At 40.0% G+C, this 25,970-nt stretch overlaps 1 protein-coding gene across 1 annotated transcript; it reads left to right on the top strand.

The window, feature by feature from the left end:
• The first annotated feature begins 448 nt into the window (after positions 1 to 448).
• SLC5A7 (solute carrier family 5 member 7) lies at positions 449 to 25,245 on the top strand. The gene is made up of 8 exons (XM_050915012.1): positions 449 to 626; positions 7,386 to 7,499; positions 11,090 to 11,245; positions 16,108 to 16,256; positions 20,244 to 20,387; positions 22,285 to 22,438; positions 23,654 to 23,871; positions 24,622 to 25,245. The coding sequence occupies exons 1-8, from the start codon at positions 449 to 451 to the stop codon at positions 25,243 to 25,245; spliced, it is 1,737 nt and encodes a 578-aa protein (XP_050770969.1).
• The last annotated feature ends 725 nt before the right edge of the window (positions 25,246 to 25,970 follow it).

Here is a 25,970-nt window from a genome sequence, read left to right as displayed (position 1 = left end):
CTTGTCTTCTACCCAAATAGAGACTTTTGTAATAGCCCACACGGCCAAGATTTTCTATCCTATTCCCTGTACCAAACTATTTCCTGACTGAAGAGTTCCCAGACACCGAGGACTTGGTGACACTAAAATAATTCTGTGCTCGGTGACTGATTTCTAAGAATTGCGTAGCTTTCAGCCACATCATTAGTTTCCCATTGTAATCGCAGGTTACAATTGTAGGTTGTTGCTCCACAGGCGTTTTAATTGGCTTGTAAACTTAATGTCAGTTACATTTGAAATACTCATTTCATAAATTCACCAGAATAGCCTCTTTAATAAGCATCTGAGTTTTCTTTGTACACTGGTTCTAAAAAGCATCTTACCAGATTTGTTAAAAGCAGACGTATTATTGCGTTCTCTCCAGAGGTCTTAATGAAATAGCAATCAAAGAAACAGTCGGGACTTCAACATGGCTTTCCATGCGGAAGGACTGGTGGCCATAGTTGTATTCTACCTGGCTATCCTGGCAGTTGGGATATGGGCTGCTTGGAAAACCAAGAACAGCGGCAGTGAAGGAGATCGCAGCGAAGCTATTATAGTCGGTGGAAGAGACATTGGCTTACTAGTTGGTGGATTTACAATGACTGGTATGTAAAAAATCAACTTTTATTTTTTTCCTAACCAGCATATAACTTGTCACTTTTCCGTCTGAATGAAGAAGTGTAATCTGCATGTTGAATAATGCAAAATGGAGAAAAAATATATATTTTTTTCCAATTGCTGCTAACATTGTTCAGTGAACAGCCAAATGTAGCATCTATATAAAAACAACAAATGTTTTAAAAGCATACAGGAAGAATATATTATATTTCTTATTCATTGCTTTCATATTTTTCTGTAGATCAGATATGTTTCAGACAGAAGTATAGAATTTATATAGATTAATAAGAAATCCAGTTTTAAAAACTGTTATTGTTGTTAAAGCCATCCAAACTGGTGAGTTATTTTTGTTTAGTCTGAGTAAAACAAAGCTTATATGCAAAAAGATGGGGGGGGGGTGTGCAGTATCAATTAAGAATAAGTTTCTAAAAGAAAACTGGCATAAATCTAAACTTGTAATTCTACTGATTTCAGCAAACTTACTTTGTGAATTCTTTTAGCTTCTTTTGCAGCAGTTTGACAAAAAAATACATTACTGTGAATAGTAATATCAGTAGGAAAAGCCTGGTTGAAGTAAGAGTTCTTCACTAATTTTGTAAGCAGTGCTGTCTGACCCAGAGCCAGTCAGACCAGCTGCCTTACCTGGGTAAACAAGGTATTAACAATATGGTCCAAAATCTCAAGTCTTACAGCTAAGATATGGGACCAGAACAAAAATACATTATAAGAAGAGTGAATTGGCACACCTTTTTTATTTAAGCAATTTAATTTTTAAACATGCTTTTTTTTTTTTTTTTTGGTATTCTAAATCCTATTCAGGCAAAGCCCTTTCAATTGCCAAATCAGATTTATCAGGTTATATTTATATTTTGCTGTTTTGCCCTGTTCTGTTTTCACAATTCTCTAATAAGGAGGAGACACATAAAAACTTGGGCCAAAATTCTGTGTTCGTTAATCAAGAGAAATTCCCGTCCCCTTGCAGAAGGCATTTTGCTCATTCAAAGACTGAATATTTGGATATTGAGTAAAGAATGTTTGTAAAAGTCAATAAAGTTTGAATCCAGGCAGATGGTCTACTTTTAGCACTTTGCTATAATTTATTGTATCATGTATCCATTGGCTACCGAAGCATCAGATATGACAAGATTCTGCTCATAACAAGAGCTGGTTTGACTGCTTTCTGATGAATGAAATGTTTTCAAGGCACTGAAACTGGAATATTTTGCAGAGATATTGCTTGCCACAAAACTGTAATCGTTAGATCAGGGGAGCAAAGACGAAACAAGACATTCCCCGCGCAAGTGGTTATGACTAACAGCTTCGCCTGTGGAAGAAGACACAAATTATGGTCTCCTTAATCCTATTTTACAGGAATATTTTTCATAACAGCTGAAGCAGAGATGAGACTTGAACTGGGGCTTCCTATATTGCAGGCAGTTTCTATAACCACCACAATTCACACCCACGTATGCTCATCCCGTTTCATGCAAGCTCTAGAGATGGCGTAGTATATCATCTCTGCGGTAGAATATCAAGCTGATCCTAAAGCCTTTGAGCAGCAAAAATAGTCATGGATTTTATACTGTCAGGGTTCACATACTTTCTTACCTCTGCCTTCCATAAATACGGCAATTAAAGCTTGAGATGGCAAGTAAATTACACTTTCAGTTTTGGGGAACCACGCCTGGCACACAAAGTTAGGTGCGGGCACAAGTCTACTGAATCAGGGGTTAGTCTGAGTTTTGTCTCGGTAAGGGTGATTGGGATACTTAGTTTGTAAAGCCATAACAAAATAATTGCAAAGGTAAGCTGATCAAAATCAGCACTAATTTTTACTAAATGGTCACATTATTCAAGGGCATATTTGCTTCTTTAAAAATGATAGATGGAGATTTTGCACCTCATAACCATGCCTCCAGAGATATATGGCTATTCCAACACAGTCTTTATATTTTACAGGTTTAATTGTCTAAATACGAATTAAAAAGTAAAGCCTACCCCATAAAAGGAAAACAAGAAATTTTTAAAGATCTCCAGAAAGGATATTGTTAGTCTGGACATAAAGTACTTTGGGTTATGAGATAAGGCCTAATTCTGCCTTTCTTGCCCGAGACAAACACTACCACGTTCCATGGGTATTGGCTACAAAAATGGTAGCAGTTTCTGGGGCTCCTTGGTGAGGAGGATAACAGAACTCAGCCTATAAATTTAAAACTGAATTCAGAGTATAAGCATCGTGACTTCATAGGGACAGACTCAAGATTCCTGAGTAATTATAGTTGGTTTTCTAAATGGCATTTAAAACCCTTAAAACAAGTGCACTCACTATGAATAATGGCTGTGGACATATTTGGATGTATACTATGATCGTGAAGAAGCAGCTGTATCAACTAGCTACTGAAACACCTAAACACAAAGCCTGTTGAAGGCTGAGTGTGTCTGCAAGTATCAAAACAGAGTGAGAGGCTTGAATTGGGGATGGATCACAGCAGCTCATATTAGAATGAGCTAACATAGTACCATAGTAGACATGCCTTTAATCTGTGTATCATTTTTACATAATTATAGTTAAAATGTTGCATTAAATATTAGCGTTCCTTAACTTGTGGGTGAAATTCTTAAGAAGTGGTATCTGCGACAAACTTGAGTCTATTCTGATTTTGGTGACTGATTTTAAACCCCAAAGGAAATATTTGAGATGACATAATCAAATGCTTACAAACATGACCAAAAAGGCAATAATCTCTTGATGTCATTTATTCATTTTAATTGGATAGAGCTACATATCCTTCCAGAAGAAAAAAAGAAATATTAAAAAATTCTATTTTTTTTTAATCCTTAGGTCAGGATTTTCATTTCACAGAACTTGATGGGTTGATTCAATAATTTGAGTGGTCAGACAAGGGATCATTCACAAAGAAGTGCCAAAAAATCTGATTTTCTAATATATATCAACATATGTAAAGAACTCTGAGATTAATTTCTATGTTCCTCATATAAGCAGGAGCAGAATTGCACTCCACATCCTCAGGATTTGTCTAATAATTTTTTAGGGTGCATGTTTTAAATGGATGTTGGTATTTGCTGCATTTTTTGGTCCTTCAGACGGCAGGCAAAGAGAGGATTAAAATAGATTACCACATGAGTGTTTCTATAGATTATTAAATTTTATATTCCTTTTGTCTGATTTAGAAAAAAAAAATCACCAAAAAAGGTATTAAACTAACTTGAAATTGTGGCTTAGCAAACTGAGGATCAGAAAATTAATATCTAAGGTTGAAATCCCATCCTATCATATCCCATTATTTCTTTTCTAAGGTATTTACTGATGTCAATGTACGTGCTGGCTACCCATTCACCCTCTCAGAAAAAGCCATTTAGCACCTTCCTAGAGCTCTGGTGTCCTTGGCAGATGTTCCAGAACAATCATGTGCACAGAAAATTGATCAGCAGCTATTTTTCAAAACCCAATCCAGAAATCAAGAAATAAAATTAAAAATAAGTGCTAAATCCTCCATGCCACCTTACCCAGCAATACCTGTCCGCAGGGCATTGTTCCTGTCCCCAGCCAGGGGAGGGCAATGGCCCCTGCAACATCATGCAGAAGGGAATTGACCTGGCCACCTCCAGAAGAAAATAAGGGAGCTAGGCATAGTGTCCAGGTGCCCCTTGGAGAACACCCACCACCTCAGTTGCAACCCCAGGTAAATTCATGCCGGACGTTGAAGCCTCCTTGCACCACAGCTGCAGCAATGCTGGACATCTGTCCTTGACTATGAGATATTATTCCCCATCTGGAAGCGGGTAGCATTCATGCAGAATTCATGCTCCTGCTTTTTCCTGGGAAGGAGACAAATACAATTCCCTTTCTAAATATTTACTTTTGTTATTGTATACAGGTGCTTACAACCTATTCCGTAAGTCTATGCTACTTGAGACACAATAGGCGACACACTTTCCAGGTAGTCATGGACTCAACAGTCAACGGCTCAATGTCCAGGTGGAGATCAGTGATGAGTTGTGTCCCTCAGGGGTCCGTATTGGCACCAGTATTATTTGACGTCTTTGTTGGGGACATGGACAGCGGGATTGAGTGCACTCTCAGCAAGTTTGCTGATGACACCAAGCTGGGTGTTGTGGTTGATACTCTAGAGGGAAGGGATGCCATCCAGAGGGACCTTGACAGGCTAGAGATGTGGGCCTGTGTAAACCTCATGAAGTTCAACAAGGCCAAGTACAGGGTCATGCACTTGGGTTGAGGCAATCCCAAACATGGATACAGGCTGAGCGATGAGAGGATTGAGAGCAGCCCTGTGGAGAAGGACTTGGGGGTGTTGGTGGATGAAAAACTGAATATGAGCCGGCCATGTGCGCTTGCAGCCCAGAAAGCCAATCGCATCCTGGGCTGCATCAAAAGAAGTGTGGCCAGCAGTTCGAGGGAGGTGATTCTACCCCTCTACTCCACTCTGGTGAGACCCCACCTGGAGTACTGTGTTAAGCCTTGGGCCCCAGCATAAGAAAGACATGGACCTGCTCGAGTGGGTCCAGAGGACGGCCACAAAGGTGATCAAGGGGCTGGAGCACCTCCTGTATGAGCACAGGCTGAGAGAGTTGGGGTTGTTTAGCCTGGAGAAGAGAAGGCTCCAGGGAGACCTTATAGCAGCCTTCCAGTACTTAAAGGAGGCCTACAGGAAAGATAGAGAGGGACTCTTTATCAGGGAGTGTAGTGATAGGACAAGGGGTAATGGCTTTAAACTGAAAGAGGGTAGATGTAGATTAGATGTAAGGAAGAAGTTCTTCACTGTGAGGGTGGTGAGGCACTGGAACAGGTTGCCTAGAGAAGTTGTGGATGCCCCATGCCTGGAAGTGTTAAAGGCCAGGTTGGATGGGGCTTTGAGCAACCTGGTCTAGTGGAAGGTATCCTTGCCGATGGCAGGGGGATTGGAACTAGATGATCTTTAAGATCCCTTCCAACCCAAGCCATTCTATGATTCTATGATTCTATGATTCTAGGACTCTGGTAACCAAAGTATCATACTCCCACCTACCTTAATTCACACTGTCAAGAGGCACAAAATCCCAAATGTCTGACAACTTTTTATGTAGATTCTGTATCCCTGCTCTTCCCATCAAGGATCAGTGTTCACCCATCTTCTCTATGTGGTCCTACATGGGCATCACTCACATCTTGTCTTGTCTCTGAAGTGCACAATAGATCTCGATACCCAAAAGACTACCAATAAGAGGGTTCCTTGGGTCACTTCTTTTGTTGCAGACTTTCTCTGCATGCACATCCCTCATAGAAGCCCATTAATATTTCCAGCAACAGAATGGTCCATTCTTGTGCTTCAAAACGCTGAAAAAGAGACAGTTGTAATGCTCTGGTTGCCAGAGATCTTTGATTCTAAAGCCATGGAGTAATTCAGCATTGAGTTAAAAAAATACCCTCTGATAGTATTTGAGGGATATCACAGTTAAGTGAAAAAGAGTAGTCATTTAGATTTTCATGAAATTTCTTTAGGAATTTTAATTAAATTTTCTTCATTTGTGTTTATCTCCAATTGTTTGTCTTAAACACAAAATCAGGTTTGCTTGTATGATGGTGGATGCTGGGAAAATTCTGAAGAATGCTTAAGGAAAATAAATTTCTTACAATTGTGAATTTTTACACAGAAAGCCTGAACTACTCTTATATGAGAAGGCAAAGTCTTCTGAGTCAAATCAAAACAGCATGCAAAAATCTAGTACTTTTAATGATCTGCCTGTCCTTGTTCAAACTACAGGCCTGGATTTATAAAACTTACTCATTATACATTAGAGAAAATCAAGAACTTTTTGCGTGGCATCTGCAAACAGGAAGACATAAACTTTATTACGTAATTTGTTATAAATTATTTTTGCAGATGTAATCACAATACATTTCTGTGATGGAGACTTTCTTTCGTACATACTGTAGGTCCCAAATTATCAAACATAGAAACTTCTTTTCAAGGCAGAGAATTAATTCATTAAGGGCCTGAGGTTGGTATGTTAAAAATACTGCTGGTTTTTAGAGAGATAAAATCAGAAATATTACAGATAGCACAATTCACTGCTGGAATATGTCTTCAGGAAGCACAAAAATAAATGACTCAAAATTTAGAACTTTAATAGCAACACAAAACCACCACAGCCCTATATGGAAATATAGCGTTTAGGGAAGTCAGAGTTTACTAAATGTGCTTCGTGTAGCCACAATTTAAAATTTAGCAAGGTTTTAAGTGCAATTTTGTTCATGAAGGCCCTAGTAAATGATGCATTCATTAAACTCTTGTCTAATTTAAATGCTTTGAGTTTTCCCAGCCGGGATGACTTTATCACTGTATGTTTATTGTTCTTCTTCAGACCCCCCTTACATCTCTCTCTCATTTGGACTAACACAAAGGAAACAGTAATGGTTAATGAGTTGATGTGCTTCATTCATGGTAAACAAGTAGTGAGGAACTCAGCCCTCATCTTCATTGACTGTACAGACACTTAGATGCCTTGATGATTGTCTCAGTACATCTGACTTCTTTTTTTGTATGCTTAGGTTGTAAGTTTTTCGAATTAGGACTGTCTTTTATAGAAAGATGCCATGTCTGGCACTTGTATAGTACATGTAATAAAAAATAGCAATATTATAAGTGATGACAATTTCATTCTACAACGTGGGAGGTTTTCTTTCTTTGTGCACATTAAAGACTTTTCCTTCCCTTCTTTTTCAGCCACATGGGTTGGAGGAGGTTACATCAACGGGACAGCAGAAGCTGTGTATGTCCCAGGCTACGGTCTAGCTTGGGCTCAGGCACCTATCGGATATTCTCTTAGTCTGGTTTTAGGTAAGCAAAGAACTAAAGCTAATAGTCTCTCATTTTAAACAGTTCTGATGACAAGTCCATCATTTGAAGTGAAACAACTAGAGTCTGATAAAAGGATACTGAGGTAAACTGGATCCCTTCTGCTGTAGGTTTGGCTATTAAAAAGAAAAACAGAAAATCACTATAAATAGTTTGATATCTTAAGTCTCCTGAATGCCTTGGCAAGACCTATTTGATTATTACAACCATAGTGATCTATGAAGGTCACAATAAGAAAGGTTTTGTTGTGAGATTTTTTTAAATTATATATACTAAGTTTTATATATTCATGGTTTTTTAAGTGCCTATATGATCTGGAATATGACAGTACCAGGGCACCTAAAAATCTTGGAATTCAAGAGTGGAAAATATCCTTTCAGGTTAGGGAAGTGCTTATACCTTACAGATCTTCACCAAGAGTCTAAGTAACTTGTCTGATTTTGTGTAGGAAGTCTGTAGTAGAACCAGTCTATTTCCTTAAAATTGTACCATGTATCCTCTTAAATGCGGTACAAAACTCCAAATCACATGTCAAAATGCAAATACGCAATCCTGCTATATGCAGGGTCAGAGTATAAAATACAGACAGCATTATAATTTTTAATGCCATGGCCTCTAATTCCTGAAATGTAGTCTCAGAAATAATAGCAATAAAAGATTTCTCACCTTATCTCAACCACATGGAGCAGCTTGCAACAGAAGTATTGCCTTGTGAGCCATGATGAATATACCACAAAGTTGTCAACTACATCCTCTCAGTTTGTGAACAGATCGTGTCCCTAAGGCAACTGCTGATGCAACAATTTAAAAAGAATTTTGTTACAAAAAAGAGCCTGTGTTTTTCATCTTTCATTAATGTGACTGGTGTATTAGCTGTTCTAATAATACTTGACCTCACAGTCTATTTTGAGTCTTTTCTCATGGTCCTCCCACCTAGTCTGTCCCTTTGTTTCCTTTGGTTGCTTATCCGGGTCTTCTTGCCCCTTTTATTTCTTCCTATACAACTCGGTTTCCCTCCTGATTCTTTTTTCCCCTTGGAAATGCTTTCCTATGGCCTGTCCTGGTTGTCCTCTCTTCCCAGGCAGAAACCTTCCCTATCGTAGATGTTCCTCTCTGGCACATGCGGGCCAGCTCCAGTTCCAGTAGTAGCTCCCATCCCTGAGAGCAGGTCTATTTCCTGTAAGAAAAACAATAACAGTAGATGTCTGCCTGGAGATCAGTTGATGTCATCATGAAGTCATGAGGGTCACGATCCATCAATGTCATTAAGCGGTCGTTAGGATTGTAGTCACAAGCATCTTCCTGACTCTTAGCCTCTGTTGAATTGAGACAAATTAATAATAGCCCAGAAGGGGTTGAGTTAGCCTCTCCACTCATTTCCAGCTGTTTTTAGATATCCAGAATTTTTTTCCTGGAAATTATAATGGCCACTGCAGAGAAAAGAAGTTTGTATCATGTGACTGTATATCTCTCTGCAGAACACAGAAAGGAAAGCATTTCTGTAGGCGTGATCTGTACTTGCAGGTTTGAGGGGAAGAGTTGTTTATCCTTATTTACAAAAAAATAAATCAAAATTAAAAATACAAGGCTAGAAGAAATACTACTGTTTCAACCTGGAAGAATTTAAGATTGATATAATCTCCCTGTTAGTTCAATGTTGTGCTGCATACCACTTTTCCTAATTTTTCAAGCAATTTAGTTTTAAAGGTTAGAATATCTCCTATTTCCTTTGACAGATGCTTGAACATCCTAATAGATTATAATACCAGTGACTCTTTTTTTCTTCTTTTAGTTGTCTTTTGTAATGATGACATAATAAGTAGAATAGGAACAAACCATGACCAATCCAAGAATAGTAAAAAAATGCTGGAAGGTTTCTGCATCCAAACAACATGCCTAAAGACAGCGTTAACATAAGCAGTATCAATAAATTGTGATTGGTAAGCCAGTACCTTCTGTTCAGGAAACTTAATGAAATGAAGAAATATGAGTGATATAAGATAATACATAGAAATGTGGAAGATATTCTGTACAATACTGTCCTGGTTTCACCTAGGATAGAGTTAATTTTCTTCCTAGTAGCTGGTATAGTGCTGTAGTTTGGATTTGGTAGGAAAATGTTGATAACACACTGATGGTTTTAGTTGTTGCTAAGTAGTGTTTATACTAAGTCAAGGATTTTTCAGCTTCTCGTGCCCAGCCAGCAAGAAGGCTGGAGGGGGCACAAGAAGTTGGGAGGGGACACAGCCAGGACAGCTGACCCAAACTGGCCAAAGGACTATTCAATACCATATGATGTCATGGCCAGTATATAAAGTGGGGGGAGTTGGCTAGGAGGGGCGGATCGCTGCTCGGGAACTAACTGGGCATCGGTTGGCAAGTGGTGAGCAATTGCATACTTCAGTATTATTATTGTCATTTTATTATTATTATTATAATTATCATTATTTTTCCTTCCTTTCTGTCCTATTAAACTGTCTTTATCTCAACCCACGAGGGGTTTTTTTTTCGATTCTCTCCCCCATCCCACTGGGTGGGGGGAGCGAGTGAGCGACTGTGTGCTGCTTAGTTGCCGGCTGCGGTTAAACTACAACAAATACAATGAATACATTACATATCTTGTGATGAAGAACCTAATTAAGGGTCGCCAAATACTGTACAGTAGATTTTATTGGGAACTGACTGGTTTTCCAGGTTTTTTTATTGTACCTTATACATTGCATTTCAGCAGTTTTACTGTGGTAGAAGTCTACTCTAGTTATAGTCATGTGCAGATCGCAACTACACAGGTTTCCATACAAGGGCTCTTTCAGCTTACCTGACATATGCCCTTTTTCTTCCCCAGCCAGAATGAATTTGAGGACTGTACATTAGAAAGGTGAGGCCTTTGCACATTTATGTACATATCCAGCCCATGTGCCAGCCAGGCAGAACGGAATTGTGATACATCAAAATTCCTGAACATGGATAAGTAAAATAAATATATGACAAATTTTCAGGGATCCTGACACCTGCAGAGCCCAGAAGGCATCTGACTTATCCTGCAGGTGTAGTAACGTTGATTTAAGCATACATAATAAATCTGAATTGTCCTGAAAGAATCAGGTTTGCTGTGTGTGCACTAAACCATGTGTGAACTCGTATTTCTGATCCAGGAATCCCAGACAGTTTTATTTTTAGAGTAGGACCATGTGAAAATTCATGCTGGATTCTGCTCTGAGAATGAACAGGATTAGGTGGAAAAGCCATTCCCTTAGGCTTATCCAAATTTAGATAAAGCTCTGACAGCATCCATAATGGCAGATTAAGTAAACTGAACCAGACAAAATAAGACAAACTTATTTTTCATTATCAGACCATAGATATTAATGGTGTGGATGTGTTTATGTAACTCTGTAGACAGATGTAAGGTAAGAGTTCTTAGAGAATATTTTAACTGTACTTATTTCTTTAAAAAAACCAACCAAATAGTAATACTGATATTTTTGTACCCTTAACTGACAATGTTTTACCCCTTAATGGCAATGCATTTCTCCACTGCAGCTGGTGTCTTATGCTACTTTTCTTTGTAGGTGGCCTTTTTTTTGCAAAACCCATGCGATCCAAAGGCTATGTGACAATGCTAGACCCTTTTCAGCAGCTTTATGGAAAAAGGATGGGAGGGCTACTGTTTATTCCAGCTTTAATGGGAGAAATGTTTTGGGCTGCTGCCATCTTCTCTGCCTTAGGTAAGGAATGAGCAGTATAAACATTAATTTATCACAGGTGGAAAGGATTAAGAAAATCAGAAATGCATTAAAATTCTGGCTTCAAATGCTAACTATCCTAGCCAAATGATTCAGAGTGTGACAGTTCTCAGACCCATGCTAACTAGTAATTAAACCCCGTAATGGTACCCCATTAATTATTTTGGTAATGAAAGACACGCAGGGTATCTATTCATAGAATCACAGAATCATAGAATGGGTTGGAAGGGACCTTAAAGATCATCTGCTTCCAACCCCCCCTGCCATGGGCAGGGACACCTTCCACTAGACCGGGTTGCTCAAAGCCCCATCCAACCCGGCCTTGAACACTTCCAGGGAGGGGGCATCCACAACTTCTCTGGGCAACCTGTTCCAGTGCCTCAAGTAACTTTAAGTTTTCCCTTTTCAAGGAGCATGAAAAGATTTAGCAACAAATTTCCTTTAATTGTGAAGGTGACATGAGTGATTGCCAGTGTCCCTTTCGTGCCAAGGCTGACCCAGCTTCTCTTTTACACCACTGAGATCACAGAAGCCAGTCAAAATTTCCCGTAAAGATATGAAACATTATTGCCAATGCATCTAAACAAAATAATCCTTTGCATAGAGGAGACCTACATATACAGAACTTTCCATAGCACAAATAATAGAAGTAAAACAGATGCTGATCAATAAATTGAAGTATTATTCAATTCTAAATGGCTTTCTACTTGACAAAATGAAGAAAATACTTAGGATTCAAGAAAGGATTCAGAGAATTAGTGGAACTATGACTCAATAGAAAATCGCTCAACTACTCATCCAGTCCTGAAAAAAAATCAGTTTCCAGGGTTTTTAATTATATTTCAGGCCTGAATTTAGCAATCCCTTCAAGAACTGAGAAAGCCCTTGAGTTGAAGCACCAGTAGTTGACTTTCACCAGCTAATCATACTCATAGTGCACATGCATGTGGTAATGCTTTCTAGCACAAGCTATTTTAAACAGAAAATAAACTTTGAAGGTACTTTCCAACTGTGCTCTGATGAACTGCAAAGCAATGGGGAGCTTGTTTACCACAATTTCATCACAAAACCCTTAAAGGACTAAAAACAAACTACATGCTGAGGTGATAGGAGTTGAATAACTTGAAGAACACTCTGAGTATTTGAAATATACTTTCTTTTTGATTGAGGACAAGCTAATCTGTGATATTTTTAAGCAAGTGATGTGAATACCTTCCTAGTAGGTTTATATTAACAGCTGACAGTTAAATGTCAGTGATTATAAAGGTCATTGAAGGTTCTGATTTTAACTATTCTGTGAATAATCTAGTTATATTATACCTCCTAATTTGCACACCTATCCTCACTGATGAATATTTAATCCCGGTACTCTTCACTACTTGATCTTCCTCATGAGTTCTTGCTTGGCAGGATTGTAGAAGGGAAAGACAGGGCTTCCAGCTTGTGAAAGAGGTCTGAGCTTGTAATCCCTAAGCACATGAACCTTGAAGGCTCACTGTACAGCAAAAAACCACCTGGCAGCTCCCAGCAGCTCTTATATACCACACATGATGTTGTGTTCTGCTGCCAGAACTCTTCCACCTATGTGGTCAAGAATATCCATCTACAATACCTGCAAGGACTAAAAGTTATTGCAAGATGTTTCATTTAAATCATCCTAATTAGGAGAGGATTTCTTTAAACATGGTTTTAAAACACTGCAATCACTTGAAATAGCTAATACATCTAAAGGAAATGTATAACCATCCTGATAGCTGCTGGAAGGGCAGTGCACAAGCAATTCAGGAGGTTTCTCGAGTGCACTAACAACAACTTCTTGACACAAATGATCAGGGAGCTGATGAAGGGAGGTGCTCTATTGAACCTGTTACTTACAAACAAGGAAGAACTAGTTAGGGATGTGAAGGTCAGAGGCAGACTTGGCTGCAGTGTTCATGAGATGGTGGAGTTCAGGGTCCTGAGAGGAGGGAAACAAGGCAAAAATCAGGACCGCAACAATGGACTTCAGTAGGGTAGAGCTTGGCCTCTCCAGGGATCTGCTTGGAGGAATCCCATGGGAGACAGCCCTGGAGAGAAGAGGAGTCCAGGAGAGCTGCTTGATATTCAGGGATCAGCTCCTCCAAGCTCAAGAACAGTCCATCCTGACAACCAGGAAAACAGGCAAAGCTGGCAGGAGACCTGCATGGATGAAAAAGGAGCTCCTGACTAGACTCAGACATAAAAGGGAAGCATTCAAGAGGTAGAAGCAGGGACAGGTGACCTGGAAGGAATACAGAGACACTGTCCAAGCATGCAGAGATGGATTTAGAAAAGCCAAAGTCCACCTGGATTTGAATCTGGCCATGAAGGGCAGCAAGAAAGGCTTCTATGAGTACCTAAACTAGGGAAAATGTGGACTGCTGTTGAATGGGACAGTGGACCTGGTGGCAAAGGATGTGGAAAAGGCTGAGGTATTCAGTGCCTTCTCTGCTTCATTCATTGCTGGTAAGACCAGCTTTCAGGAATCCCAGGACCCTGAGAACCCTAGGAAAGTCCAGAGCAAGGAAGGCTTGCTGGAGGAGGATGAGATTAGGAAACATTTAAATAGACTGGACAGACACAATTTCATGGGACCTCATGGGATGCATCCTGCGAGTACTGTGGGAGCTGGCTGATAGCATTGCAAGAACACTCTCAGTAATCTTCTGAAGACTGTGGTGATCAGGGATGTTCCTGAAGACTGGAAGAAAACAAATGTCACTCCCATCTTCAAGAAGGGCAAGAAGGAGAATACCAGGAACTAAAGGTTGGTCAGCCTCACTTTGATCTCTGGGAAGATGATGGAGCAAATACTCCTGTAAACTACTTCCAAACAAATGAAGGTCAAGAAGGGGATTGGGAGGAGTCAGCATGGATTTATGGAGAGGAAATAATTCCTGACCAACCTGGCATATTCCATGATGAGCTGACTGGCTTGGTTCATGAAGGGAGAGCAGGGCATGCGGTGGATTTCAAAAAAGGCTTTTTACACCATCTCCCATAATATCCTCATAGACAAACAGGTGAAGTACGGACTAGAGAAGTGGACAGTGAAGAGGATTGAAAACTGGCTTAACTTCTGGCCTCAGAGAGTTGTGACGAGCAGCATGGATGCCACCGGGTGGCTAGTCATCTGTTGTGCACCCCAGAGGTCAATACTGAGTTCTGTATTGTGTAACATCTTCATTAATGACCTGGCTGGTGGGACCCAGTGCACCTTCAGCTAGTTTGCAGAAAATAAAAACTGTGAGGGATTGCTGATAGACCAGATGGTTGTACTGCCATTCAGAAGGACCTCAACAAGCTGCAGAAATGGGCCAACAGGAACCTCATGAAGTTCAACAAAGGGAAGTGCTAAGTCCTGCACCTGGGGAGGTACAACCTGATGTCCCAGCACAGGCTGGGGGCTGACCAGCTGGAAAGCAGGTTTGCAGAAAAGGACCTGGGAGTCTTAGAAGGCAATGAAGTTGACCATGATCCATCAATGTGCCCTTGTGGCAAAGAAAGCCAATGGCATCCTGGGCTGCATTAGAAAGACCATTGCCAGCAGGCTGAGGGAGGGAATCTTTCCCCTCTACTCAGCACTGGTGAGACACTTTTGGAGTGCTGGATCCAGTGCTCCCCAATACAAGAGACATGGACATACTGGAGAGAGTCCAGTGAAAAGCCACAAAGATTATTAAGGGACTGGGGTATCTGGCATATAAGGAGAGGCTGAGAGAGCTGGGACTGTTCAGCCTGGAGAAGACAAGGCTCAGGGGGATCTTATCCATCTGCATATATACCTGATTTGGCCGTTGGGGGAGTGCAATAAAGAAGACAGAGCCAGGCTTATATCTGTGCTGCCCAGTGACAGGACAAGAGGCAATGGGCACAAACAGAACTACAGGAAATTCCATTTAAACTTAAGAAAAAACTTTTTTTTTTTTACTGTGAGAGAGGTTAAACACTGTCACAGGTTGCCCAGAGAAGTTGTGGAGTCTCCATCCTTGCGGATAGTCAAGACCCGACTGAACATGATCCTGAGCAACCTTCTCCAGCTGACACTGCTTGAGTGGGGACTTGGACTAGACAATCTCTAGATGTGCCTTTCAGTGTCAGCAACTCTGATTCTATGAGCTGTTTTGTGGAGACTGACTGGTCAGCTCAACATTGTGGTTTGCTTTCTACAAATGACATCTGCTTGATGGTGCTTGGAAAAGTTCTTGGTTTCTAGGTTGACAGTGGAGGATGGATTCTTCAGTTTGCAAAGAAACCCACCTTTGTCCCATGTAAACAATTCAAGGGTGCTTTAGAAGGGTCAGTGGACAATTGTCCCTACAGCTGATGCCTCCTCTACCATTCCTTCCTTGGTCAAAAGGGGCTAGCTCAGAGCATAAGTGAGATACAAAAGGGTGTGATATGTTGCAGCAGACCTCCCCTAGGCCTAGCCTTTACTGCAATGATACACTTGTTCCCATGCGGCTGCAAGTCACCCAGGGAGGCTTCAGCTGTCTGTGCATGGCTGCTTTTCCCTAGGCAGAACAAGAGAGTGTAGTCCTTACAGAGCTTGAGCAATGTAAGCAAAGGCTGTTGGGACCCTTCCCTCCTCCATTTCATAAGAAACTGTGAAAAAACAGACGCTAAAATTAGACCAACAGGAGCCTTCCTTTTTCCACTCCCTTCAAAGGTGCAGAAGTGGTGTGCAGAAGATAAAGGGGAGAATATCTTCATTCTGTTGCTAAGTGTCAGACCAGGACCTGTATACGCAACTTAACAAAGGTAATTCTTCTCATCAGACATACTGTGACATACATTAACACATAGTGCTTTGTTTTTTCCCATAGGTGCCACTATAAGTGTGATCATTGACATTAATGTCAATATTTCAGTCATTATTTCTGCCCTGATTGCAACTATGTACACACTTGTGGGTGGGCTTTATTCTGTGGCCTACACCGATGTAGTTCAGCTCTTCTGCATCTTCCTGGGACTGGTAAGTTTGGCTTTTTTTTCCTTCTTCGTTGAGGATTTTGCCCTGAGCATTATGGTGATTGCTGAGACCTATTGCCCAGCTTCAGTTTTGGAACTGTCTTCACTGAAAGCCTGGAGAAGGAATATCTCCACTCACAGACCCTTGACTTTGAAGAGTCTGCATTTGCATCAACGTACAGCCCATGCTTTGACAATAATGCTGAGAAAAAGGCCCGATTCTTTGGCTTTTTTCCAACCAGTCTGATAGTGCAAACACTCTTGCAATTTTGCTGCTGAATATATATCTAAATCAGAATAGGACTGGAGCTGACTCCTTCCCTGTCTGTCCATAGGACTGTGGCACAGGTACTGGAAGGAGGCATCAGACGTAGGAAGCAGTCGATAAAGCAGTCCAGAAATGCTGGCATTGGACCTGCAGAGCTGATACTCTCCTGCTTCTCTTTCCTGTAGCTGTCACCTACTCACGCATCTTAATTAACCTCCTGCTTTAAATCACATTCTTGGTTTTTCTCTCATTTCCCTCCACCGTCCTTGGAGACCATAGTATAGGAAGTCTCACCAGATGACCTTGCTGTTTGAATATTATGGTATGAATATCCTCTCATCAGCCATCAATGATATGCTAGTGGGTAGCCTTTTCTTTTATTTACTGCTGTTCTTTAAGCCCTACTCTGAAAAACATCAATGCAACAGGGGTCAGATCACAGGGGTGCAATCAAAGAAGCTGCTGTCTTTGTTTGCCAGTGGCAGTAATAGATGGTCACAGGTGTGCAGAGAACTGAGACGGGCTGAAATAAACGGGGTGGCTCAAGGTGAAGGAACTGAATGGCACCTTGGGGACCAGGAGTTGTTTCTCTGCTTTCACCAGAGTTCTTGTGCAGCTCTAGGGAAATTGCTTCAGCCTGTGCTCGCACAGGTGGTCACTAAGCACCCCTGTGTGTGTCCTCACTCTGTGGCATCCTATCATGAAGCCTATGGCCTTATTTGCAGAAGTGCTAAGCATTCCCTGTTGTAACTGACTTCATGGGAATGGTGCTAAATACTCTGAAAAAGTAAATCCAAGTTCCAGCTGGCCACCTCAAATGAGAAGTTATTCCAGATCTTCTTCTCTCATACCTTTGTTCTTGACCTGCACAGTGGGGATAATAGTGTCTCCTTCCCTAACATGCATATTAATATTCGTGAACCATTCAGTTTCTACAGATGGTGTGCATTACAGAAATTCCCAAAATTGTAGATAAATCAAAATGCAGAAATGCTTTTCCAATGAGAACAACTCATGCACTGCTAAAGACCCTGATCCCATGGGAATAACAACGTGTGATCCTGTATTAAAGGCAGCATGAACCTGACAGGGAGGGGAAAGCAAATGAAGGTTGTATAGCAGTCTTCTAACTGATTGGATCTGTAGCTTTAATAACATTCTTTTAATTCAGGTGGGCTCTTTATGTAATTTCCCATTTGAAATAAATAGCGATAATGTCATGTAGAAGAAACCATATTGGTAACCTCGAGAGTCATCAGTGGGGCTGGAAGCCTCAGATAGCATCTAAATGTTCATGCTCTAGGTGAGGCAGTTTTAGATGAGATGGGACACTTTCACAGTAGATGTCACAGCAGAAGATGTCACAAGCTCAGGTATCCCAGCTTCTCCTCCAGGCTCTGGAGCAGTTTGTATTCCCACTGACACAGAGCTTTACTGCTCATTCCTGTAATGTCTGTTCCTCTCCTGCTCCTTACCGAAGAGATGCTTGTTGTAATCACTTCTGTTCCCTACCCTGGTCCTCATTTCAGCCACAGAGCTTCTTTCTTAGGCTTTCATAACCTCTACCCCAGCCACTCCACGTACTTCCCTGGTTTTCTCCTTACAATCCCATGTAGTCTCTCTCCTTCCTTCCTCACTCTCCTGTACCCACATCTGCAATTCTCAGCTCTTTGTCTTTATCTGGCCCTGTGAGTCTTTCCTTGATCCTGCACTGTATCACCACTATTTACTGACTCTTCATCTCAGCTGTATTATTAACTCCCCATTCTAAACTCTTTGCCACCATGTAGAAGTCCTTTTTTTTCTGATTTCCAACCCCATGAGGTCCAGGTCCTTCTAGCTACCTGCTACTTCTACCCCTAGGCTTCAAGTCCCAACATAAAGTCCCAGTTTCTGTTTCACTTCCACTAGCCTTGGTTTTATTTGCCCTCCATTCAAAACAGTGACTTTTCTACTCTCATTAGAAAGGGCTTAATGAAGAAATTTGGTCTATGACTATATTAAGCAAGTTAAACAGTGCCAAGCTGAAAACACAGGATCATCTGTAGTGCTTAATTGTTAACATGGTCCTGGCACTGTCTTGGCCCATGCCAATTTGTATTTTCCCAGATAATTCCCAGGAACAGTACAGGGCTGTCCTTTTTGGCAGGGAAAGGAGTCTAGATGTATCGATGTAAACCATGACATGTCAGTGAACTGCAAGGCCAGAGAAAGTGTCTTGACTTGCTTTATTTACTAATGTAGAGGTAGTCCTTGAGACCACAAAGAGCTAGGTTACTGTCAGGAACTGGAATGGATTACAAAAGCTCATAATGCATCTGCATTAAGTCCTGGGCTGTGGCATGCAGGCTGCAGATGGACCTTTAGAAATTTACCCTACTGAAAATCTCAGCTGAGTATGGGCAAACTACAGCTTTTCAGAAGCTCATCACTTGGACATGTTTGAGATTTGAGATTCACAAACAAGAATAAAAAAATCCATTGCACATCCTTGTTCCCCACGAATTTCTCAACAAGAAGAGTACTAACATCCATTAATTTTGACAATATGTTTATTTTTCCCTCAAAATATCTTGGAGACAGTTGAAAGATTTTGGTGATCTTTCCCAGAAAAGCCCAAGCAGACGGTGAGAAGGGAATCTTTCTGCCCAAGTGCTTAAATTGGCAAAGTTTAACATGTAACTGAGAACAGAATACTATGGTACGTGATAAACAGCCTGAATAACAGGCAGTGCTGCAAAATATTCTTCACACATTATCGCAATAATTGTGCAACAAAGTAGAGGAAGATGTTTGATTTCTCCCCTCCTTGCTCCTGTTACCCCATACACTTAAATGTGATCAGTTGGATTGTGGTAACCTGTGTGGGTTTGGATATCATTGGATCCTTAAGGATGCTGTGCTTGTGGTGGTCTATTCCGTATAGCACAAAGCCTGGTTTTCATCTCAGTAGGAGCTGCTGAGATTGTCCTCAAAGAAAGTTAGTGAGTTACACCATTGCAAAATGAGTTGGCAAGTAAATGCACAAAAAGTCAGCTGGCGAAGGAAACGGAACTTTCTGGCAGAAACTGTCTCTGGGAAGGGTTTCTCAACTGATTTTTTGGCCTAGATCAAAAATGTAGAGACTGAAAACAATCAAGAGCCCAGACTGAAATCACCCTCAAGGCAGAAAAGTGCTGTAACACTGGGCTACTGGGTGTTCTGGAGCAAGAGAGATGGGGATTCACCAACAGCACCCTTCTCTTGTCACAATAGAGTTTTGTGTTGAATTAAAAACAAATTCCCAAGCCTTCAGGTGGGTTTGTGATTTCTCATGCCTGTATACTGGCAAATCCTGATGCTATTGCACGCAAGTTTGTATGTAGATGTTTCTCTACAGTGTGGTCCAGGAAACGGTGTAAAGAATATACGTGGAGTTTATGGAAAATAAAATGAAGATGTACAAATATGTCTTTCTTGCTGATTTTGTGATTTACATTGATTAATTCTCTGCTTATACTTACACTCTCCAGGACAGAGGTAAGCTATCCATTACCAAGCTCCCTGGATTTCGGAGATGTTCCACCGACACATAACCTGATGTTTCTGCAAGTCAGCTCAGCAATTTGGCATTTGATCTGTAGCATGCAAGAAGAAGAAAAACAGATCAATGTTAATATTAAAATTTCACAGATTTAGAATGCCTTCTTTAGACCTGAACAAAGTGTTTCTCTTTGGTTACAGTGGATCAGCGTACCCTTTGCAATGTCCCATCCTGCAGTGACAGACATTGGGCTCACGGCTGTGCACCAGGTGCACCAAGCACCTTGGCTTGGATCTATCAACTCACTTGACATTTACACATGGCTGGACAATTTCCTTTTACTGGTAAGTGATGGCTTGTATGAAGGAATGAAGCATTTAAGCACTCACACTGTGTTACTGTGGCAGCTGAAAATAATAGAAAGTCTAGTTAAGAGTTTCCAGCAAACTGAAAACTTTTACCCTCTTGACTCCTGCTCAATATTTCTGCACATTTGAATGATTTCAGGGAAATATCAGTAGAATATTGTAGCACAGCTGTCAAAGTCAGCATTGCCAGGAATGCAATTTAAATATCATCAGGCTGAAAGAGTTGACTTATGCTAAAAATAATTAAAAGTGTGCAGCTAATACTTAACTGATGTCATTGTTGGCAGAGGAATTTATATATTGCAGAAGGCAATAAATATGTTATACAAATGATTAAATATGCCTTAGGTATAGGTGATGTAGAAAAAGCTTTGCAGAGATGGATGGATGGATGGATGAATTCACACGTACACGCATGCCAGAATGAACTGAGGGCTTTCGTTATTTAATACCTATGTATTACACATGGGATCGGTGGTTATTAAGTACTTTCCATTAGAAGGTCTAGCAACACATGCTAACATTTTCCATTCTCAGTGTCCCTGAGCAACTCTACACTGTTTTTATTATCATGTTGTACTTTGGGATTGCTTTCTCTGTTTTTTTTAAAAAACTCTCAACCAAAAATCTTCAGAGTTTTCTGATAATTGGGTTATTAAAATACATTATTTTATCCAGCTTAAATTTTTTAGAGATTCTCAGAGAGCCAAAGTATGACATTAGCTCAAGCGGCTGTATTCTGTCTGGTAAGCCTGAAGGTTTTATCTCTGTTGATGACCAAAGGAAAGCTATGATGTTGCCAAATTGTCACACAATTTCTTTTCATCTTGTTTCTTTCATTATAGCTCAAGAAATTTACACATACTTGGAAAGCTTTGTTAAAGGAACATTCTTAAGGCTGCAAAGGAAAACAGTCATAAATAGCAAGACAAAATCAGAGTTGCCTGTGAAACATTCATTTGGTCCCTGTGTGTGCACGAAACATGTATGAAACACCTGTATACACACTATTTGGTCCAAATGCCTCCTGCCTCATTTAGTTTGTAGAACTGGACTGTGCACGTTTAGTGAGCAATTTGCTTTATTTTCTTTCCATGCTGTTTAGTCATAGACACTTATTTACTTAGTGGAGACTATTCAAATCCTGCTCTCAGGACAGAATTGTTACCACTTAGTTTTTTAGCCTTTGATAATATTCTTTTGTGTCATATTTTGCAGACATAATTTTAAGTCTAATCAGGATCTTCACTGTTATATACCCAAAACAAGAAAAGGGTTGCCACCATAAAAGAAAAGTTTCTTTTACTGCTTTGTTTTTAACTTCTACTGGTATCATGTTTGCTTAAGACTGTGGGAGAATAATTTTTCAGATTCTTGTGTTCAATGTATACAGAATGTGTTGCCTTGTTTAGATGGCCACACGCATTCATAAAGGAAGATAAAATCTTGCTTTCAAATCCTATCAGAGTCTAATATAATTTTGGTGGGGTGAGGGTGCTGGAGACCAAATTCTTCAAATATGAAATATGACAATAGTATTTTGTAACCTTTCATAAGGCTTTATCAAGTATTTATACAGCTCACAATACTTGGGGATTACAGAGACTATGTAAGTGCAAAGTGTTCTTGCTAATTGTACAAAGGAATAACTTGTCTAAAACAATGGGATTTAAGTGGACTTACAAAGGTTTGACATTACTTGTGAGAATGAAAGTTACAGCTATCACTGACTGACTGATATTCAATAAATAAATGAAAGAGCAGCAACACGGCATTCAGCATTCAAGTGATGCTTCTACATGCTCTCTATATGGTGATAGCAAAAAAATCCAGTTAGCCCCTAATGACGGGATGCTGCCCATTGTGTTTGCAGACATTAGGAGGAATCCCATGGCAAGCGTATTTCCAGCGAGTTCTTTCCTCATCTTCTGCCACATACGCTCAAGTTCTGTCATTTCTGGCTGCTTTTGGCTGTCTTGTGATGGCTCTTCCTGCAGTACTCATTGGTGCAATTGGAGCATCTACAGGTAAATGATTAAAAATGAATAGTACAACAAATGTAAAATGAATAGTACAGTAAATGTGTGAAAACCCTACATCTAGCCAGATGACATCAATAATCAACTCATGACTTCTTCAACAGGAGACTATACTGAAAAATAATATTATAGAATATTTCTCCCAGGGGAAATTGTTCCTACCCCAGTGGCTGAGATTAACTCTTTTTGCACATTCTAGGTATCTACAGACGTAATATTTCTATTTAATGTTTGAGTTAGATTCTGGTACTTTTATTTGATCTTAACAGTAATAATGAGGAGCAGCTGAGGGAACTGGGCTTGTTTAGCCTGGAGTAAAGGAGGCTGAGGGAGGACCTGAAAGGAGGTTGTAGCGAGGTGGGTGTAGGTCTCTTTTTCCAAGTTACAAGCAATAGGACAAGAGGAAATGGCCTCAAGTTGCGCCAGGAAAGGTTTAGATTGGATATTAGGAAAAATTTCTTCACCGAAAGGGTTGTCAAGCATTGGAACAGGCTGCCCAGGGAAGTGGTGGAGTCACCATCCCTGGAGGTATTTAAAAGAGGTGTAGATGTGGTGCTTAGGGACATGGTTTAGTGGTGGACTTGGCAGTGTTAGGTTAACAGTTGGACTGGATGATCTTAAAGGTCTTTTCCAACCCAAATGATTCTGAATGATTCTGAATGATTCTGAATGATTCTAAATGTTTCTAAATGATTCTGTGATTTATCAGGAATTTCTTATCTTGACCAAAACATCCTTGTCAAGGTCTTTGTCATAGTGAGAGTGATCCCCATGTAGCTAAACTGTTAGGAATGTTCTGTTAGAAATATTTAACTCATGGCTTTGAGCTCTGAGCCTGTAATCCAAGAGAATAGTTAAACACATCACAAACAAACATGGATCCCAGACTTGTTTTATTGAGGAAAACGACATTTATGAGCAATGCACAGTTTTAATATTAAACTCCCTACTGGATAACCACAGGCTGTGGTCAGACTTAGCTTAGAGATAAGGAAAAATGCCGAGCAGAGTTAAATCTGCCTAACAGAAACCAGTGGGACACTGCCTCTCTGAAATGCCGTGAGTCTGGCTCTAGTAACAGTTTGGTCATTGAATGTGAATGAAAATGTTGCAATATGAATAGCTCACTACACTTGAAGTCAAGAGATGCTGTAGCTGATGACTGCTAATGTTACTAATAACATACCGGTGTCCGTATTGCAGCCTGGAACGAGACTGAGTATGGTGTCCCTGACCCCATGACTAAAAAAGAAGCAGATATGATTTTACCGATCGTGCTCCAGTACCTTTGCCCAGTCTATATCTCATTCTTTGGCCTCGGTGCTGTATCTGCTGCCGTGATGTCTTCAGCTGACTCTTCAATTTTATCAGCAAGCTCTATGTTTGCTCGGAACATTTACCAGCTTTCCTTTCGGCAAAATGTGAGATTACATTTTCATTTTTAGTTTTAGAGAAAATTTAGGTGAGACCTGAACTAGGTGATGCATAGATTGTAATTTCATAATGAAACACCTCTTTCACGTTCCTACCTATGACTAGAAAAAGTATAGCATTTCATTCCTAACAGTACATTGAATAAACTGAAAGTCATAAAAATTTTTATGGTTGTGACTGACGACAGAGGTGAAAAAGCTAGCTCAGGGGATACAGCTTTCAAGAGTTCTCATGGCACTGCAGTTTATCCAAACAGCTCCTAATTATTGCTGCAACCATAAGCTTTACTTAAATCCTTAACAAAATGAGACATCTTTCTGAATTATTGATTTATCAGGAAATCATTTGACAACAGAATGGGCTAGTGAGTCAGAGTTTTTCTTAGGAAATGGAGAAGAAGAAATTCTGATGCTGATGATAGTTTTTTCTGGTTAAGCCATATTGTGCTTGTATTTAAAAGTTATTTCTAACACTGCTGTTGTTTTTTTCTTTGACACGTTATCAAACTTTTCCTTATGCTCAAAGATTAACAACTTTGGGAATGGCAACCATAACCCTTGGGTTTTTTCTCTGCACTTGAGATGGAGATAGAGACAGAGATATTAGTTTGTAAATATTATTGAATGTCATGCAAAATTTCCTTTTACAATGCAGTATTTTATGTCAACTATGTGCATAAATGTAGGCATACATATATTGCCATGAAAAAACCACCTAACACTGCCCTTTTTTTGCAGGCTTCAGACAGGGAAATCGTGTGGGTCATGAGAATCACTGTTTTTCTGTTTGGAGCATCAGCAACAGCAATGGCACTGCTAGCTTCATCAGTGTACGGCCTGTGGTACCTCAGCTCTGACCTTGTTTATATCATCATATTCCCCCAGCTCCTATGTGTGTTATTTATTAAAGGAACCAACACCTATGGTGCCATTGCAGGATACTTATTTGGCCTTGTTCTCAGAATAACCGGAGGAGAACCGTACCTCTACCTTCAGCCCTTGATCTACTACCCTGGCTGCTATCCAGATGAAAATAATATCTATATCCAGCGATTCCCATTTAAAACACTTGCTATGCTTACCTCCTTCTTTACTAACATTATAGTCTCTTACTTAGCCAAATACTTATTTGAGAGTGGGACTTTGCCACCAAAGCTGGACTTCCTTGATGCTGTTGTTGCCAGGTACAGTAGAGAACACATGGACAAAGCAACTCTTGTAAAAAGTGACAACATTGTATTAAACGAACTTGCCCCTGTGAATCCACGACACAGTCTAACTTTGAGCTCAACTTTCACAAACAAGGAAGCCTTCAATTATGTTGATTCGAGTCCAGAACTGTCCAACACTGAAGATAATTAAAAATCTGGTAGCCACAGGCAAAGCAATGTGAAGCAGGTTATTCTGCAAAGAATAGTAAGAGGCATTTTATCAGAAGAAAAGCAAGAATTGGGAATAAAATGCCGCTGCACAATTCTTTAAGTTGTTTCTAGGAGCAGGAGCATCCCATGGGAGGAACTCTTTTCTGTTATTATCGAACATGTTGGATTAGATCATAGAGCGTTTACCAAAAGATACACTCAGATCCCATTCTTTCCACCCAGAACTATATACTGTGTCATTAAAAAAATATTCACAATTGAAAATCTATGTAGCAGGAAAAGCGCAACAGTTATTTAGCTAGGACGTCATATGAAGAGATTATAATACAGTCACTCTCAAATAGTATCAGTCATCATTTTATTGGCATTAAGTGGAAATATATTGTCACAGCTATAAGTGATTTATTACTAAAGAGCTAGTTGCTTGAGCAAAGACAGATAGATAACTTCCCTGGGTTTTTGGTCTGGTCTTCCTCATAAAGAAATTCAAATAATACAAACCTAGTATTTTATTATTTGTATAAGACAGCAAAATGCACAAATAGTAATAAATTCCTTATAGGAGTGCTAAACATCATATATTAATTAAAAAAGTTAAAATGAAGTCACTAGTTTAAAATGATGTTATACCCAATGCAAGACGATCTTAAGTAATGTATGTTACCATAGGTGTTCTTTTTTTCCTGTGGTTAGTCGCTGTCATCA

Source organism: Gymnogyps californianus, chromosome 1 (genome assembly GCF_018139145.2).
Source record: "Gymnogyps californianus isolate 813 chromosome 1, ASM1813914v2, whole genome shotgun sequence".
NCBI lineage: Eukaryota > Metazoa > Chordata > Aves > Accipitriformes > Cathartidae > Gymnogyps > Gymnogyps californianus.
This window is presented reverse-complemented; position numbering and strand designations above follow the sequence as displayed.